Raw genomic sequence first — 15713 nt, 5'->3', positions numbered from 1 at the left:
AAAGTTACAACAAGGAGACACAACAGGACTACTCAGAGACTCAAAACCACTACAAAGGGATGAAACATGAATATAATAAGATGCAAATTGACTACAAAGAGACACAACAAGACTACAAAGAGATGTAAAGTGACAACAAAAAGGCAACTGATCAGAGATGCAAAAAATGACCACAAAGAAACAATCACAAAGGGACACAAAAGCATCATGAAGAGACAATAAATGTACATAAAGAACGAAATGTCAACTCGCTCACAGTGAATTCTGTGGACAATGACCTGTTCTATTCACACATGGGCTCAGTTGGACATTACTCAGGCTTTGTACTAGGGAGCTGGCAGAGTTAAGTCCAGTTAATATCTCGTTCGGGCTTCTGTAAACATGAAACCTCAGTGAGTTAAACCCATTAAACAGATAGGGAACATTAATTTCTACAGATTATGTGAAATTGATCTGTATGTGATCTTCCTCTCTCTGTGCTTCCCTCCAGATGGGCTTCTTTAAAAGGTCAGATCCATATGGTACAACCATGGAGAAGGCCCAGCTGAAACCCCAGGCTTCCTCTGAAGCTTAGATCCATGAAGGAGCCTCAACTGCAGCTGTTCCAAAGAACTGGAATTATTGTCACATTTGCAAACAAATAATGAAACTTGCTATTGATAAGCAGGCCACCCATGTATGAAGGGACACTTATGGGTGCTGTATCACTGGAATACACTATATCTGGTGCTGCACTAAAATGCCAAAGCAGGAAAGACTACAGGGGTCATGCAGTTGAATGTGCACTGCTGTTTTGGACATGAATTTGTATTTGCATGAAATCAGAGCACGATTTATGGATCTTCTGTAGAAAAAGCAGCAACATGGATTTGCTACTTAGAAGCTCATCCCCATGGAGAAATGTTTTGTTGGAAAATACTTTTCATTCTTGATATGCTGACCAGGAACATGTTTGAACTTTGCCCATATTGATACAGGGGAAAAAAAATGCACCTCCAACAAAAGGCACTAAAGTTACAGTATTCCTTCATTCCAAAAAGGCGTATTTTAAGCCATGTTTGCAATCCTAGTGTTTGATATTTCTTGAAATTCCTGCTTTTGTATGATTTATACACCACTTTTTATTTATGGCACAATGTTTTTCCTATTGATTGTCGAATGTTGTACTGTACTGTCTGCAGGACAATCCTGATGAAACTGCAATGTCAACTTGAATTATTCATCTCCCATATTGGGAGGTATTTTGTGTTGTAATGTATGTAATGTATTCATTGTGTTATGACCCATTGGTGTTATGGCCCAGAATAAAGCCTAATTTTGTATACCCACCAAAAATAATGATATGAGTTGTAAGTAAACAAAATAAAACAGAAACCATTGCTACTGAAATTAGATACTGTACTATACTGTTTGACATTAAAGGCACAATGACCAATGAAAAATCAGTAACATGTAGATTCAGCTTTTTTTTCTTTCTGTTTTGAAAACTTTTTTTTTTTTTTTTTTTACTATTTGACAATGGAATAGGTCTGGAATGAACATTCCAGACTTTTTCTCACACTTAATCTCATGATTTGAGTTGGCAGACAATGAATTTGCATTTTATGTTTTTTTTTTTTATCAGTTTTTCATATTTAGTAAGCTAAAAATGAATCATGCTACTCAGTCAAATGTGTGAGCTGTCCATTACTCCCTCTGCAGGTTCGAGATGTTACAACAAGAATCCAGAGCTTGTCTTGTGACGCCATAAGAGTGCTTTCAGAAGCATCAGTAGTTTAAGCTGACTGCCAACAATAGCCCAGGAAAGTGATGAAAACGACCCAGATGTCAAGATGAGACATTTAGAATCTTATTCAGTTCAAATCTGTATATAGAAAATCAATGAGGCTTCCCTCATTTGAAATTATGTTGACATACAGAGAAATTTGCCATCTAAAAACAAAAAAAATTGCACACTGAGATGAGGTGGTATGAGATCATTGTCTTAAACTGTGCAGGGCTATTGCAAATGTCGGTTTTGAAAATATGTTGTAGATAATTCCATGTGTTTGGTGCTAAAAAGATTAAACTCTCAAGAATTCAAGCATAAGGGAGTTGACAGAGATAATAATAGGGTCCTGTGGTCCAGTTCAACATAGATATTATATAAGGTTGCAAATGTCCAATAAAGGATTTATGTATGAAAAGATGTTTATCATGTCTCTGTGACAGAAAGGGCAAACCAACTTTGTTGTACAGAATACAATAGTGAAAATAAAAATCTCTGCGAATGAACCTGAGAGCAGAATGATAAACTGAGTCCTGGAAGCAGCAGCATATCTGTAGATAATATCATCATAATCAAGGACTGATAGAAAGACTACCATGGCAAAGAGTGAAATAACTATTCTGGACAGAAAGTGAACGTTATTCATGAAAGGGCTAATTTTTTGGGCGCATGACAATTTTTAATTTCCAGGATAAACTAGTCATCAAGATTCTAGACAAGGAATAGGAAAAGCTACATTTGACAGTGGACCTAACACTGGGAAGATCACGAGGAAAGACTAAGCATTCTACAGATCCTGAACAGTGTGGACTTAAAGCTCAATGAAAAAGTAGCTGAACTACCTGGGGTACTGAATCAAAGGAGGTTGGATACCTGACCTTTGAAAAGTGAAGGCCATTACAGAGCGACAGCCTGTATTTGACATACCGAACCTGTAGAGATTCCTTGGTATGGCCCATAACTTGAGGAGGTACCTGCCCAACTTGTCAGAAGGTAAAACCTGTCAATGGTCTGTTGAAATGTGAGGCTGTGTGGACCTGGAATGCAGTAAGAGCCGATCCATTTAACTAGGTAAACTATATTTGTCTCCTACACACCCATTCTTGCATTCCATGATGTAAAGAAAGCCACAATAGTGAGCGCAAATACAAATAGTTATGGACTGGTTGGCGTACTGTTGCAGCAACATGTTCATGGATCGAAACCACTTGTATTCTTCTCAAGAACACTGCACGAACAAAGACAGAATGCCGAGCAGCAGGTTAGGCCTGTACTGGCAATTTTGTGATAAAAAACACAAAGTCGTTCGTTGTCCTTCTGGGCGTTTATTCTTGCAGACATACTCATCCTTGCCATCTCGAGTGAGATGGCAAGATGTGAGCCCAGAACAGGGAAAGTTGTCAGGTTAAATGCAATACATTATCTTGTAAATAGGATGACATTACCATTGGAGCAATGTCAGCACAATAGGTACGTCATAATGTGTTGTTTAATCAGGACAATGGTCAATCAGCTGCTTTGAATGCAGGATGTTCCCTTAACCCAGTGTTTCACTATCTGCTTTAAGATAGTGAATACTTATGACTGAATAAAGAGAAGATGAAATCATTTGGTTCACGATTGAGGGTCAGAGAAGATGAATAACAAGAAATCCCATTACAGGCCCATGATTTCCTCATGGTAGACCAGCGGTTCGCAACTAGTCTGGCTTTGGGACCCACCATCATCCCTTATTGACAAGCCACGACCCAAATTGAGGAAAAAAGATGGTACTCTGCTGCATAAAAAATCCCTTTCAAAATAAAAGCACTGGATTTTTTTTTTTCTTAACATTTGTTTGCCCATGTAAAGGCCCGCGACCCACTGAAAATGGGTCCACGACCCAAAAGTGGGAGTGCAGCTTGTCATTAAGGGATGATGGTGGGACCCGAAGCCAGACCAGTGGAAGAGTCATTGGTCTAGATAACTTAACAATTCACACAGACCACAAGCCTCTGGTCCATCTGATCAACAACAAAGACCCCAATATGGTTCATCAGAGGTGCCAGTGCCTGCTCATGCATGGGATGAGGTACAACCCCACTGCAGTATGAGTAAGAGAAAACACTGATAGTACCCGACACACTATCCAGGCAGCTTTTATCAGTAATGCAGAGTGAAGTGTCTTACCTGTGAGGTTTCTGTGTTTGAAGCCCTGAATACATACAGACCATACCAAGTATCAGATGACAACACTGCTACCTTCAAGCCCCTGGCAAAAGATCAGAGTAGACATCTGTGAATATGCAAAGCAGAACTACTTGACTATTTTTGAACAGTTCAACATCCACATCCAGCCCTGAGGTCCTATCTGATCTAGATGGATTGTGGAACCCTCGCACCACCTATGGCCAATTTTCATTCCTGTATGACAACTGAGTGAGACAGAGTGTACACAGGCGAGCAAACAACCATCACCACCCCAGCCCTCACCCCAAAATTCACCTGTCAGAGACACAGTTCACACAGAGATTTGGGGCATCTCCCTGATTGAGCTTATCTGGCATCCAAGGGAAGAGTCATCCATCTCCTGGAAAGATTTAAGCACTTTGTATTTGCTTGATACATAGCTCACTAAAACTCTGAGGGCAATGGAGATGACTGGGCAGGCTACCCCATCACCTCAGGTTAGGGACAAGTATGAAAGAAAAATGTTGATGTATGTTGTTTAAAGTCCTACCTTGTTCCTAAGTTGCCTGCTTATGAAGCATCATTGAATATGTTATATTAGTTGCTGAATGGTCTTTGAACCTAGACTGTTTGGACTATGGTCATTTACCTGTCCATGTGGCTCAGTTGATGAAGAGACACTATAAGAGACGTATTATTATCTGCATGCATGTGTTATAATGTCTGTGACTCAAAGGAGGGGAGATGTTTTGTGAGTGGACCATCCAGGGACTTTTTCTGGTGTATGTCTACATGCACAGTGATTAGGCTACCATGTATGTCTATGTAACATAGAGTGTCTCATAGGACGTAGTCAATCATGTTCCAGTCAAGCTGTATCACTGGTTCAGCAGCTGTCATGATAAAAAGATGTTAAGTATGGAATAATGTAGTCCATACTAAAGAAGAGTGGTGAATGTTTTTGGTTGGTGTTGATGTGTTGTGCTGAGTATGTGCATGTGTGGTTATGCTGAGTTCTGCTGGATGGATGCTCCCTCCCAACCTGCAGATGGGGTGTTTTGTGTCCCTCCTCCTTCTCTTCTCCCTCCCTGCCCCGTTCCCTCTCTCTCTCACTGTTTGTGTGTGCTATAAAAGCCACACTGTCACGAGGTCACTATCTTGCAGAGGAGCTCAAGAAGAAGACTGCACTTGCTTTTCCGTTGCTGTGAGTAACATTTGCTTTCCTTATGTATTGACACAGAGCAGAAGGTATACAGTAGAGCATGACATTAATGTGCATGTACTGCATCTTTTATGACGGTGACTTTGAGTCTGCAGAGGCAGATGACTCAGCCGTTTCAGTCTGAAGTCTCAGTGAGCTGTGAAATGCGGCAAAACATGCAACCAAGTAGCGTTTAATGTACAAAAATCTTCACACAACGTAGACCTCCACAGACAAATTTCTAAAAAGAACCAAATCTGCTACTTCCACTTTTCAAATAGTTATTATTGTTTGTGTGAGTTATTTTAATGTTACAGACCCATATAAATTATATAGAAAAGTTAAAAAAAAAAAAATTCAAGTAAATTACATTTGAGTGTCTACATTGGGACACGCTCAACATAGCCTTCAAATATCCCCTTGAACCAGTTTAATGCTATCCCAGGTTGTTTTCCTGCTGACTGATGTCTAACTGATGACTGGTTGATCCTCTCTGATACCTCCTATTCAGCATGTAAAGAGGGGTGGCTTTTGCCCCATTTATTGTGCTATGCAGGGTATTAGTGTTTAGGTTTGGAATCTGTGTCCCAGATTCGACCCAGAGTCCCAATCTGGGTCAGACTGTTTTCATTTTTGACCTCTTCGTTCCTGATAGCGCCAACACTATGCTTTTCAGTAGCTATTTGTGTAGCCAAGAATTGTTCAAATCCACTATAATTTATCTTAAATCCTACACAACAGTCGTTCTAAAACAGTCAGTTGTTTGCATTTGTATATGCATGTGCATTTGAGACATTAACATGAAGACATGGTTTCAGATGCAGTTTAGAATGAACTAAATCTGGTGGGAGTGGACAGGATCCGGATTGCTTGATCGAAACTGCAGCAGAGACAGTTATTGATCTATGTTGCTGTTTCCTGTTTCTCTTGTGCAGGCCTTCTCCTTTCTGTATAAATTGCAACCATGGCCAGAAACTTGCTGAAGAATCCCAGTGGAGAGGGTAAGATGCAATTTTCTTCATGGAGGATTCGCAACCATCTAAGTTGTGACTAGGTCAGAGGTGGATCTACTGAGTTTTCCAGCTACGAACACAAAGCTGTAACAGCAAATTAATCTAATTTGCCATCACTATTAAAGCTGCAGTAGGTAACTTGTATAAAAGTAATTTTTTTGTCATATTTGCTAAAACTGTCCCTCTGCCCAGACAGCAGTACATGAAACATGTAATCTGTGAAAAAAAAACATCCATTGGTCGATTGGTCCCACCTACTGCTCCTACTGCAATTTGCAAGAATCTACTGCGCCCGACAAAAAACAACCAATCGGAGCCAGAGGAGCGTCTGAAGGAGTCTCTGACATCTGTCAATCACTACTCACACATGCTGTGAACCGCCCCCTCCCTCCGCTCACACTGCTGGCTGCTGCTCAGTGAAACAGCTCTGTGAGCGGTGTCAGGAGGCTAGTGAAAGCTATGGCGGAGCAACAGCCATCGCAAAGGAGAAACTGCCCATACCGCCACTGCCAACAACAGCATATACGGCTAAGACAACAAATAACCATGAAGCTAATATGGTGATTGTTATAGTAACACTCCGCAGTGAGGGGGAGTGATGTGAACTCGTGTTGGTTCAAATTTTCAGGCTTCTCAATCTTACCAACTGCAGCTTTAAGTCCCAAAACCGTCCTAAGTATGAATGAATAATATTCATACCTTAATTTTTTTCAAGTGACTTACTCTGACTCAATGCAATTGAGATCAGCAGGCTGCAAGCTTCCAAGGCAGTGGGAGGGTTTTTTTTTGAGGTTTTACAATGAGTAAGAATTGGCCATTTGTCGAAAGTCACTTCAAACAAATTGGGGACAACCTATCATCAGTGTAATGGCTAGCTGCTGCTTACTGCACTCTGCTCTTGCTAATTTTGGTTACTAGCTGCCATTAGCTAGTTAGCTCAGTTAGCTGTGCGGCTAGTGCCCCAATTGCCACTGGCCTCAACCGAGAGCTTGAAGCACTGACGGACTGTTGATGTTTACACTATGGGCAACGTAACCAGGCTCAGCAGCCATCCTGTGAGCATGGCCTGATCAGGACTGAACAGACTCCAAGATGGACTGAGGCCAGTTTGATGACAGAGAATACAGTACAGGTGATTTACCGCATCTACATCAAGGACTCTTACACCAGGGATGACAAAGCCATGGCAGGCTGGGAAAAGGAGAGGCATGAAGTAGGAGAGGAGCGAGAGGCAGGTTGGGCATCAGCAGAAGGGATTTTCACATCTTGGTGAATTCAGGGTTTATTTCCACCAAACCAGAGTTGGTGGAACAGTGGGAAAGACAAGAGGTTTTAAGTGAGTTTTATTTTGCTTCTGGGAGTTTGAATGAATGTATGTGAATGTATTTTATATTGAGTTATTAAGCTTTCTTAGTTTGATCAAAGAGAGAAACTTGAATTCAGAATATACCGTAGTATTTGTATTTTTTTTGTATATTGTCTGTTTAATAGGTTGTTTAGATGACGTCACGTCACTCTTGTGGCACAAACTGCAGATGGAGGGCCAGAAGTGATTTTCTGCACAGGAAGCATTATAACACACCCTCAAAATGCCTATGTTTTGCATAGTTTACAGTTGCTTAGGTGGATGGAACCAATAAATCAGGAGGAGCTTTTACTGAGTACCAAACAGAAACTGACCTGAAAAATGTTGGAAAGCACTGTGGCACTAAAAGTTTGCTGCTCAGTGAATCCACAGGATAATAAAATTGAAGCACCCTTGAAAAAACAAAACAACTGTCATCCTGGAGCACTTTGATACTGAGGTCGTGGACCCAACCGCCAACAAGAAAGTTGCATGCCTCGCTACTTTTGTGTGCTTTCATTTGGTTTCTAGAGTAGAACTCTGAATGAGCAGGTAGTTGTTATATCTACTGCCTCAATAGCAGCAAAACATTCAGTTTAGCTGAAAATTCGCTCTTCTTCATGACGTAAAAGTGACATCCAACATATGTTCTGATTTTCTGTGTGTACTTTAAACAAAAACAGACGTCTTTGACATGTTGTCAGAGCTGTTACTTTTTCACAGTCTGTCGATAATGTTTGTTCTTTTGACTTTGAAAAGCATCTCATGCTCTTGATCACCTAGCCCTTTGAGATGTTGTGCATGCTCTGAAAAAAGACAGTAAATGGATCTTGGTTTCAGATTATTTTGCCAAGGTTTTATAGGTTTTACATTTGGAGAAAAATGGGAGTGGATCAGTTCTGGTCTTGAGCCCCTTTTGTTGCTGGTCAGACTTGATAAAAAGGTAAAAACTTGAGAGTGTACATAGTAGAAAATACATAAATGTACTATTGACAGAGACTGTGCAATTCCCCACCCAGAGCAGCTGGAATTCTGGGAGCTGACAGAGAATGGAGGCAGTCAATGGAAAGTGGAGGACATGCCAGGAGACTGCGGCTACGACTTCTGCCATGATGGAGTGACCAAATACTTTGCAACCTCCTTTGAGTAAGTGTTGATACTGCATGTGAACTCAAGTGACTGCATCAATCAATCAATCAATCAATCAATCAATCAATCAATCAATCAATCAATCAATCAATCAATCAATCAATCAATCCTTTTTTAGTCCCGCAAGGGGAAATTCCAATTTACAGTGCTTACTGTATCTACTCAACAACTGTCTCTAAAAGATAGGTATAAATGGAAATGGAATCTAGAAAAAAACAAAAAAAAGAAATTGAACAATATCTTAACTGATGTAAATGGTTCCACTATCATTCTTAAATATAAAAACAATAGGAATGATGACCACAGTTCTTGTTGGGGAACAAGCCAGAGGGGGCTGGGGGCCATTCAGGTGAATTCCCCCAAGACTCTGAGCCTGATCTGCATAAAACTTGCTCATAGAAGCTATTGATTGTGATGATCAAAAGTTATTTAAGACTGCAAGTTCTAAAAGAACAACATCCTCTGGGGTCAAAACAGATAGTATTGCATATCTAAGCAACAATCACTGCTATTAACATAGAACTTGGGCCAGTGGTTTCCCAAACTGGAATGAGACTTTGAGAAAAATTTGGCAAAAATCAGCCTCTGGAGGGTGCTGCAAATGTGAGTTAATTAATCTCACAATAGGAATATCATAATATAATATCCATCCATTTTCTATACCGCGTATCCCTTTCGGGGTTGCGGGGAGCCTATCCCAGCCATCAACGGGCGAGAGGCGGGATACATCCTGGACCGGTCGCCAGTCGATCGCAGGGCACAAACACACAACCATTCACAATCACATTCACACCTAGGGGCAATTTACAGTCACCAATCAACCTAATGAGCATGTTTTTGGTCTGTGGGAGGAAGCCGGAGTGCCTGGAGAAAACCCACGCATGCACGGGAAGAACATGCATACAGCATTTAGAAGGTGTTCAGATGGGTCAAAATGGACGTCTTGAATTTGGAATAGAGTATGGATTAATTGCCAGTCACAAACAAGGTTAGTTTAGCTTCTCAAAAAACGACTCAGTAAAGACATGAATTATTTCCAGACAGATGAATAACTATTGAGAACAATAGAAAAGCAACACATAGAAAAAATAAATAAAGAATTAATCATTTTCAAAGACATAAGTTCAGACAATTTTACATTTAGAGGATACACAATAAATGACTCCCCACTTTGTAAAAACCATGAACTGACAAATGTAAACAAACAAACTGAAAGCATATATAACATTTTAGAAGTGGGCTAAGATGATGCTTAATTAATCAAGAATGGTGAGAAGTATGTATAAAAACACATACAGCTACTGCATCCAGTTACTGGACAGAACATGAAGGGAAAATACATTTCATTACACCAATGCAACAAGCTATAATTTATTAGTGTCATCAATATACTGTATACCCCCTTCTGGGAAAAACAATTTGAATAGTTTATTGAAAAGTCTTGTATTTTGGATGTCGAATTTGCATTACTTGCCAAACTATACTTTCTGTAACAATGATATATGTTTACTTATAATTTTAAGGATTACTGCTTTGAAAGTTCTAACCTAATCATGTCCATGCATCCACATCCTGTAAAATTTAAACCATGGAGCCAATTACATTTAAGTTCAAAGGGAATGTACAAGCACTTCAAAGAAGATGGAAGATAAATACACATAGAGTATATCTGTGTTTTCATATAAGAATCTTTTAGCTTACTTATGTGGTCACACTTATTGATCTACAGTTCTTCAAATGTGGCTCTTGTGTGTTACTACGAAATGCCATTTGACATTAACACACATCTGCACTTAAGATGAGTAATCCAAAAGTGTTTAAAACAACATGAATATGGCAGCTTGTTGAATTTATTAAGTTAAAGCAATGGAAACATACATTTTGCTTAGTTGCTATGCACACTTTATCCACCTTGGTTTTTGGGGTTTGCCTTTGTCTGCTAGGCCCCCGGCCATTATTTGAGACCCAGCTTTTATTTGAGAAACCATTATACAGTTTCTCAGTTTGTCACATTATTTCTCATCTATTTAATACATATATTTAATTTTCATGTCAAAGTTTATTGACTGTTTACCAATCCTCCTGGTTTCTAACAAACTGTGTGTTGTAGGCTGTGTCTGAAGAGACAGGTGATCGACTTGTTAGAGGAGGGTTTCTCTTTTGAGCAGTTGGATGCCCAGCCCCCTGTCACAGTGGAAGACTGGTAAGACCGAGGACTGATGTACACCTCTGAAGCTTCTTTAAGTGACTAGTATCACTGATTAACAGGCGACTCATCCTGCAGGTACTCTGGCAGGAAGGATTGTGGTTGCACCTACCGAATGACTGTGTGTCTACTGGATGAGAATCATGAGGTCATACAGGAGTTCAAACCTGACCCGGTGACCCTTGATCCCGATTGTGACAACTGCTTTTGGAAACAGGTAGACAGGGAGGGGAATGCACTGTACACTCCTTGGCTCTTCCTGGATTACAGGGACATAGTCACAGGGGTCCCAGGTCCTTAATTCCTCTTGTGTTTGATAGGAATACACATTGTGAGTGGTAAGGACTCCCTGATACATAGAAGTCCATAAGAACAAATCCTTCAAATTAAGCAACATGTACCATGGAACGACATTTCCTGATCTGATGCACCTATTAGCAGGATATCATGACTCTGCACCATCCGAAACAGCTACAAATCACTGGTGAAAATAAATCGGTTTTGTGTTGTGACAATGCTACAGTTAAGATTTAGCAAGATTTTAGGAAAGACTGTAGTTTGCTATGAACAAAGTATGTGATGGATATTCAGACTGAGATTGACAGCACTGACAGGGTTTTGTTGTTTAAGTTACTTGTGAGACAATAAAATACGATCCAGGACATCTTAACGTGTGTAAAGGCCTGTCAGAGGCCAAAACACAGCAAATCTGAAAAATTATCACAGCGGCAATTGTTTTATCTTTTGTTTGCAACGATCATGAGATAAACAGCAGAAATAAAATGGAATCGTACAATGTCCACGGCCATGTTTAAACACTGATTCTTAAACTGATTTTCTCCTTCTGTCATAATTACTATGACCACTGGAAGCTACTGTCACATAAAGGCATGTTTTAGAACACTTACTAAAACACTTTCTCTCTCTGTTTGAACTCCAGGTCAGCCATACATTTTCTAACTACGGCCCTGGAATGCGTTACATCTCCTTTGAACACGGAGGACAAGACACAAAGTTCTGGGATGGCTGGTTTGGAGTCCGTGTCACTGGCAGCTCTGTTATTGTCGAGGTCTGAGCAAGAGGAAAAAGAGTGAGAGCAGAAGGGACCTGTGACGTGATGTTTCAAGAGGACCAGCTTTGCCTTATGCCCTTACCTTACACCTTTGTATACCATGCACAATGCTGCTCATGCTGTGGAAATGTACTGCTGCTGCTAGGAAGATCCTACTTGCAAATCTGGGAGAAAAACTTGTGGTGGCACCTCAGATTTACTAACCTAAAAATATTAAAATTACTGCTTGTAACACAGTCATTAATTATAGTCTATTCACTCTGCACAGTGACTTACCCTGGTGTTAAACTAAATGACATGCTTTGTGGGTACGGGTGTTGTAAGCAGTCAAGTAGCTGATCGTTCAAATTGAACTTAAAATCATTAAAAAAATTGTCAGCTACATCAATGCCTGTTTTGTCAAGTTGGCCTTATATTTTCAGATCTTATGAACCGACTGTGACTATCCGTCATCCCAAGATGACTGAACTGTTATTGTAGATGCAGGGTTCAATCATGCGGTAGTGGTTTGTCCTCACCTTCAAGAAACTGATTGTAGGTGGTTGAAGAAATGAGGCAATGCACATGCAGACTGTTATTACCAGCCACACATATGGTCACAATATTTTTTTGGCACACAGTTGTGGAAAGTGAGTACAGGTAAGTAAAATTATTCATGTACTGTTCTTAAGTACAATTTCAAGGTACTTGTAGTTTACTTGAGTATTCCCCTTTTTGGCATGTGACATTTGCAAAAAAAAGCAGTTTATATCCGGGCCTTTTATCACATCTATGAATTGTAAACAGTCCCACCAAAGAGAGAGTTCCACATCAAACAGTGTTGGAAGAAGTACTGAGATCCCTTACTTGAGTAAAATAAACAATACATTAATGTAAAAGTACCTAATTTCAAGTAAAAGTCCATCCATCCATCCATCCATCTTCTATACCGCCTATCCCTTTCGGGGTTGTGGGGGGGCTGGAGCCTATCCCAGCTGTCAACGGGCGAGAGGCGGGGTACACCCTGAACCGGGCACCAGTCGATTGCAGGGCAACATACAAAGACATACAATCATTCACCCTCACAATCACACATAAGGACAATTTAGAGTCACCAATTAACCTAATGAGCATGTTTTTGGTCTGTGGGAGGAAGCCGGAGTGCCCGGAGAAAACCCACGCATGCACGGGAAGAACATGCAAACTTCACACAGAAAGGCCCGACCCGGGAATCGAACCAGCGACCTTCTTGCTGTGGGGCACTACCTGCTGCACTGCTGTAAATGTTGATGGATTATTGTTTGAGTTAGGTCAGTCCGATGGTTCCCAACCAAGGTCCTGAGCCTCTCCTAAAGGTCACCAGATAAATGATCATAAAATAGTTAATACAGTAAATCTACAGTACAAATTTGTGTTCTATTTTTTGGACACACAAGAAGACTCAGTCTATTTCCCTAATGCATGCTGGGTGTCTTCCCAACACACTTTCCAGTTTCAAAATAAGGGCACACTGTTATTAAAGATAAGTGCATCCAAGATTAACAAATCATTTCTCAAACTGTGTTCAAAGACCCAAACTAGCTGGATGAGAATCAACAGGATTCTATTAGTCTGTTCACAGCATGTTATCCTGAATTAGTGAAGCAACATCTGAAGACGGGCTCAGGAGATACAATGGACGATAAAATGAGATGACAGTAAATAACGTAACCACGGCCATTACCGACTATTTTACTTTAGTATGTGGACAAAATGCAGACAGTATCAAATAAAAACACGTCATAAAAAATCCACACTTTTATTTTCATTAAATCAAAATTGCATAACTCAAATGAAAGTGGATGACATACTGAACTAAATATAAATATTTTGCAGTCGCCAGACAAAAAGAAGTTTAGATTGCAAAACTTATGAAAGTGACAATGAAATACAATATTATTCATAAGCAGGCCAGTTAATATTGCAAACAATGCAGACAGTGGTCAAAGTGAACACCAATACTGGCATATGAAGAGAACTGTCTGTTTTCAAGCTACAGTAAGTATTGTTTATGGTCAAAACAACTTCTTGTTTTCACTGTCTACACTACACTACATCAATGTCTGAACTGCACTCTTTCAACAGTAGCTGTATTTTGTCAGTCGAGTCTAATATTTGTCCTGGCCAGCAGTCGACAGTGTGGCACTGCATCATTTAGATCCTCGAGCCAACAACGGTGTGGTCTCTCTGTAGTACTGTCATCAATGTCATCAATGCCATCATAAGCTGCTGCCTCAGTGTTGCTGCTTAACGATATAAGTGATCCAAATAGTGGGAGAATAAGAGACAATAACTGAGATAAATGTCAATGTGCACTACAAAGATATAAGTATGAGAACATTTGCACCTTGTCCAAATAATAAGGTAACAAAAGTATTTCAATTAATAACGACCTCCAATCATTTAATTTTTTCTTATTTAAACAAGACAAGGGCTAAGAGTGCACACTGGCCCTAAACTACACCAATAATGTCCATTCGTCATCTCTTGTGTCGACAAAAATATTAAATATGTCAACTTTTTTGACTGAAGCGCTGCACAAAAACAAGTACATTTCCTGCTTACATGAGATTGAACTTAGAAAACCAGCAAGGTGTTTGTGCTTTGGCTCCAGTCTTGAAGGCCGGCTGTGTGGAAGTGTTGATTGAGTTTAAAGCTCCAAAACTTAAATTTTTTTGGCAGTACTGAAAAAAAAAGCATGCAAGCTCACTTCAACTTTTACATTAGTGTAACAAAAGTTGATATTTCAGCACAGGAACAGTCAGTGACTTGATGTGTCAGGAGGAAATATGCAACTCTGCTTTCTGTTTGTACGATTTTTACCTAGAAAGCTTTCAGTTAATGATCACATCAACTTATTATAAAAACACTCTCTGACATATTCAGGTTCAGAGAATCAGAAATCTGAGCCAGTAAAAGAGCAAAGATTGTCTTCTTGAACAAAAGTAGAAGTATGTGGTTGTGTGTTGCTCATTGTGTGCATACATGGTGTGTCTGGAGGTCAGGTCCTGGTTCAGATGAAAGAGGAAGGCAGAATAAGCAGGAACTCTTCATTCTCCTTGTGACTGCATCTGTTTACAAAAGGCCTCAAACTGCTGCTGCTCCAACTCTGTCATCACCTTGTTTAAGGCATAAATCTGTAAATACAGAAGAGAGCAGACACAGTTGATTATACAGGATTGAGAAGTTGTGTGACATATAATACATTTGGCACACAAGCAGAATGAAGTCTCTTGGGGAGTGCCAGATTTAAAAATAGTGATGTTGGTCACCTCTGCTCTCTGTCGTTGTTTCAGCTCTTGCTGGGCAGATTTCTGCTTGGCTCTGTCTCCTCTGGTCGGGGTGGAGTTAAGCTTTGACTTGTCTTTGCGGCAGGCAGGCTCCATGTCCACAGTCCTCCAATCAACCTGGGAATGTTAAGTTATGATACTCAATCGACCACTTACTGTAAACAACAGAGATTTTTATTAATTTATTTTAGTTTTTTAAGGTAAACACCAAGCCCTTCGGTTTGCTTAACATCACTTGCATACAGCTAGCACACAGACGCGCCAGAGGCATTCAGAGCTGATGTGACTGATGGCCTCATGCATTTCTCTTCCTTTTTCTAGGAGACTTAATGCTACTTGTATGACGTTTAAACTAACTTAATGTTGCGTTTAATTCATAAACTCACAAAACGCACTGCCAAAAGTAACACCAAATTTGTAGTAGCGACGTCTGCAAAAGGTATTTTCTAAGACAGGTACGATACGGTGCCCAGATGGAAAGA

The 15713-nt window shown here is 40.1% G+C and overlaps 3 protein-coding genes across 3 annotated transcripts in view; 2 read left to right on the top strand and 1 right to left on the bottom strand.

Moving 5' to 3' along the window:
* The window catches only part of LOC139328709 (integrin alpha-5-like), a 42559-nt gene extending 41219 nt beyond the window's left edge, over positions 1 to 1340 (top strand). Inside the window, exon 30 of the mRNA XM_070958664.1 lies at positions 491 to 1340. Coding sequence (XP_070814765.1) covers positions 491 to 574 — 84 coding nt within the window. The 3' untranslated portion in view covers positions 575 to 1340. The remainder of the gene's footprint in view (positions 1 to 490) is intronic.
* Positions 1341 to 5059: 3719 nt separating this feature from the next.
* fbxo2 (F-box protein 2) lies at positions 5060 to 12312 on the top strand. The gene is made up of 6 exons (XM_070959024.1): positions 5060 to 5141; positions 6074 to 6139; positions 8516 to 8642; positions 10756 to 10848; positions 10930 to 11068; positions 11792 to 12312. The coding sequence occupies exons 2-6, from the start codon at positions 6103 to 6105 to the stop codon at positions 11924 to 11926; spliced, it is 531 nt and encodes a 176-aa protein (XP_070815125.1). The 5' UTR covers positions 5060 to 5141; positions 6074 to 6102; the 3' UTR covers positions 11927 to 12312.
* Positions 12313 to 13623: 1311 nt separating this feature from the next.
* On the bottom strand, positions 13624 to 15349 carry svbp (small vasohibin binding protein). Its single transcript, XM_070959096.1, has 2 exons — positions 15214 to 15349; positions 13624 to 15078 (listed from the first exon to the last, which is right to left on the bottom strand). The coding sequence occupies exons 1-2, from the start codon at positions 15325 to 15327 to the stop codon at positions 14992 to 14994; spliced, it is 201 nt and encodes a 66-aa protein (XP_070815197.1). The 5' UTR covers positions 15328 to 15349; the 3' UTR covers positions 13624 to 14991.
* Between the last annotated feature and the right edge of the window lie 364 nt (positions 15350 to 15713).

The sequence above is a fragment of the Chaetodon trifascialis genome, chromosome 3, assembly GCF_039877785.1.
Source record: "Chaetodon trifascialis isolate fChaTrf1 chromosome 3, fChaTrf1.hap1, whole genome shotgun sequence".
Taxonomy (NCBI): domain Eukaryota; kingdom Metazoa; phylum Chordata; class Actinopteri; order Chaetodontiformes; family Chaetodontidae; genus Chaetodon; species Chaetodon trifascialis.
Note: the sequence above shows the minus strand (reverse complement) of the source record. Positions and strands in the feature narration are given on the sequence as shown.

Excerpts from the sequence above, each read along its gene's own strand:
- fbxo2 (XM_070959024.1), top strand. The coding sequence starts at position 6,103 with ATGGCCAGAAACTTGCTGAAGAATCCCAGTGGAGAGG. Across the intron at positions 8,643-10,755 it reads TACTTTGCAACCTCCTTTGA|GCTGTGTCTGAAGAGACAGG; the intron begins GTAAGTGTTGAT and ends TGTGTGTTGTAG. Across the intron at positions 10,849-10,929 it reads CCTGTCACAGTGGAAGACTG|GTACTCTGGCAGGAAGGATT; the intron begins GTAAGACCGAGG and ends CTCATCCTGCAG.
- svbp (XM_070959096.1), bottom strand. The coding sequence starts at position 15,327 with ATGGAGCCTGCCTGCCGCAAAGACAAGTCAAAGCTTAACTCCACCCCG. Across the intron at positions 15,079-15,213 it reads AACAACGACAGAGAGCAGAG|ATTTATGCCTTAAACAAGGT; the intron begins GTGACCAACATC and ends CTGTATTTACAG.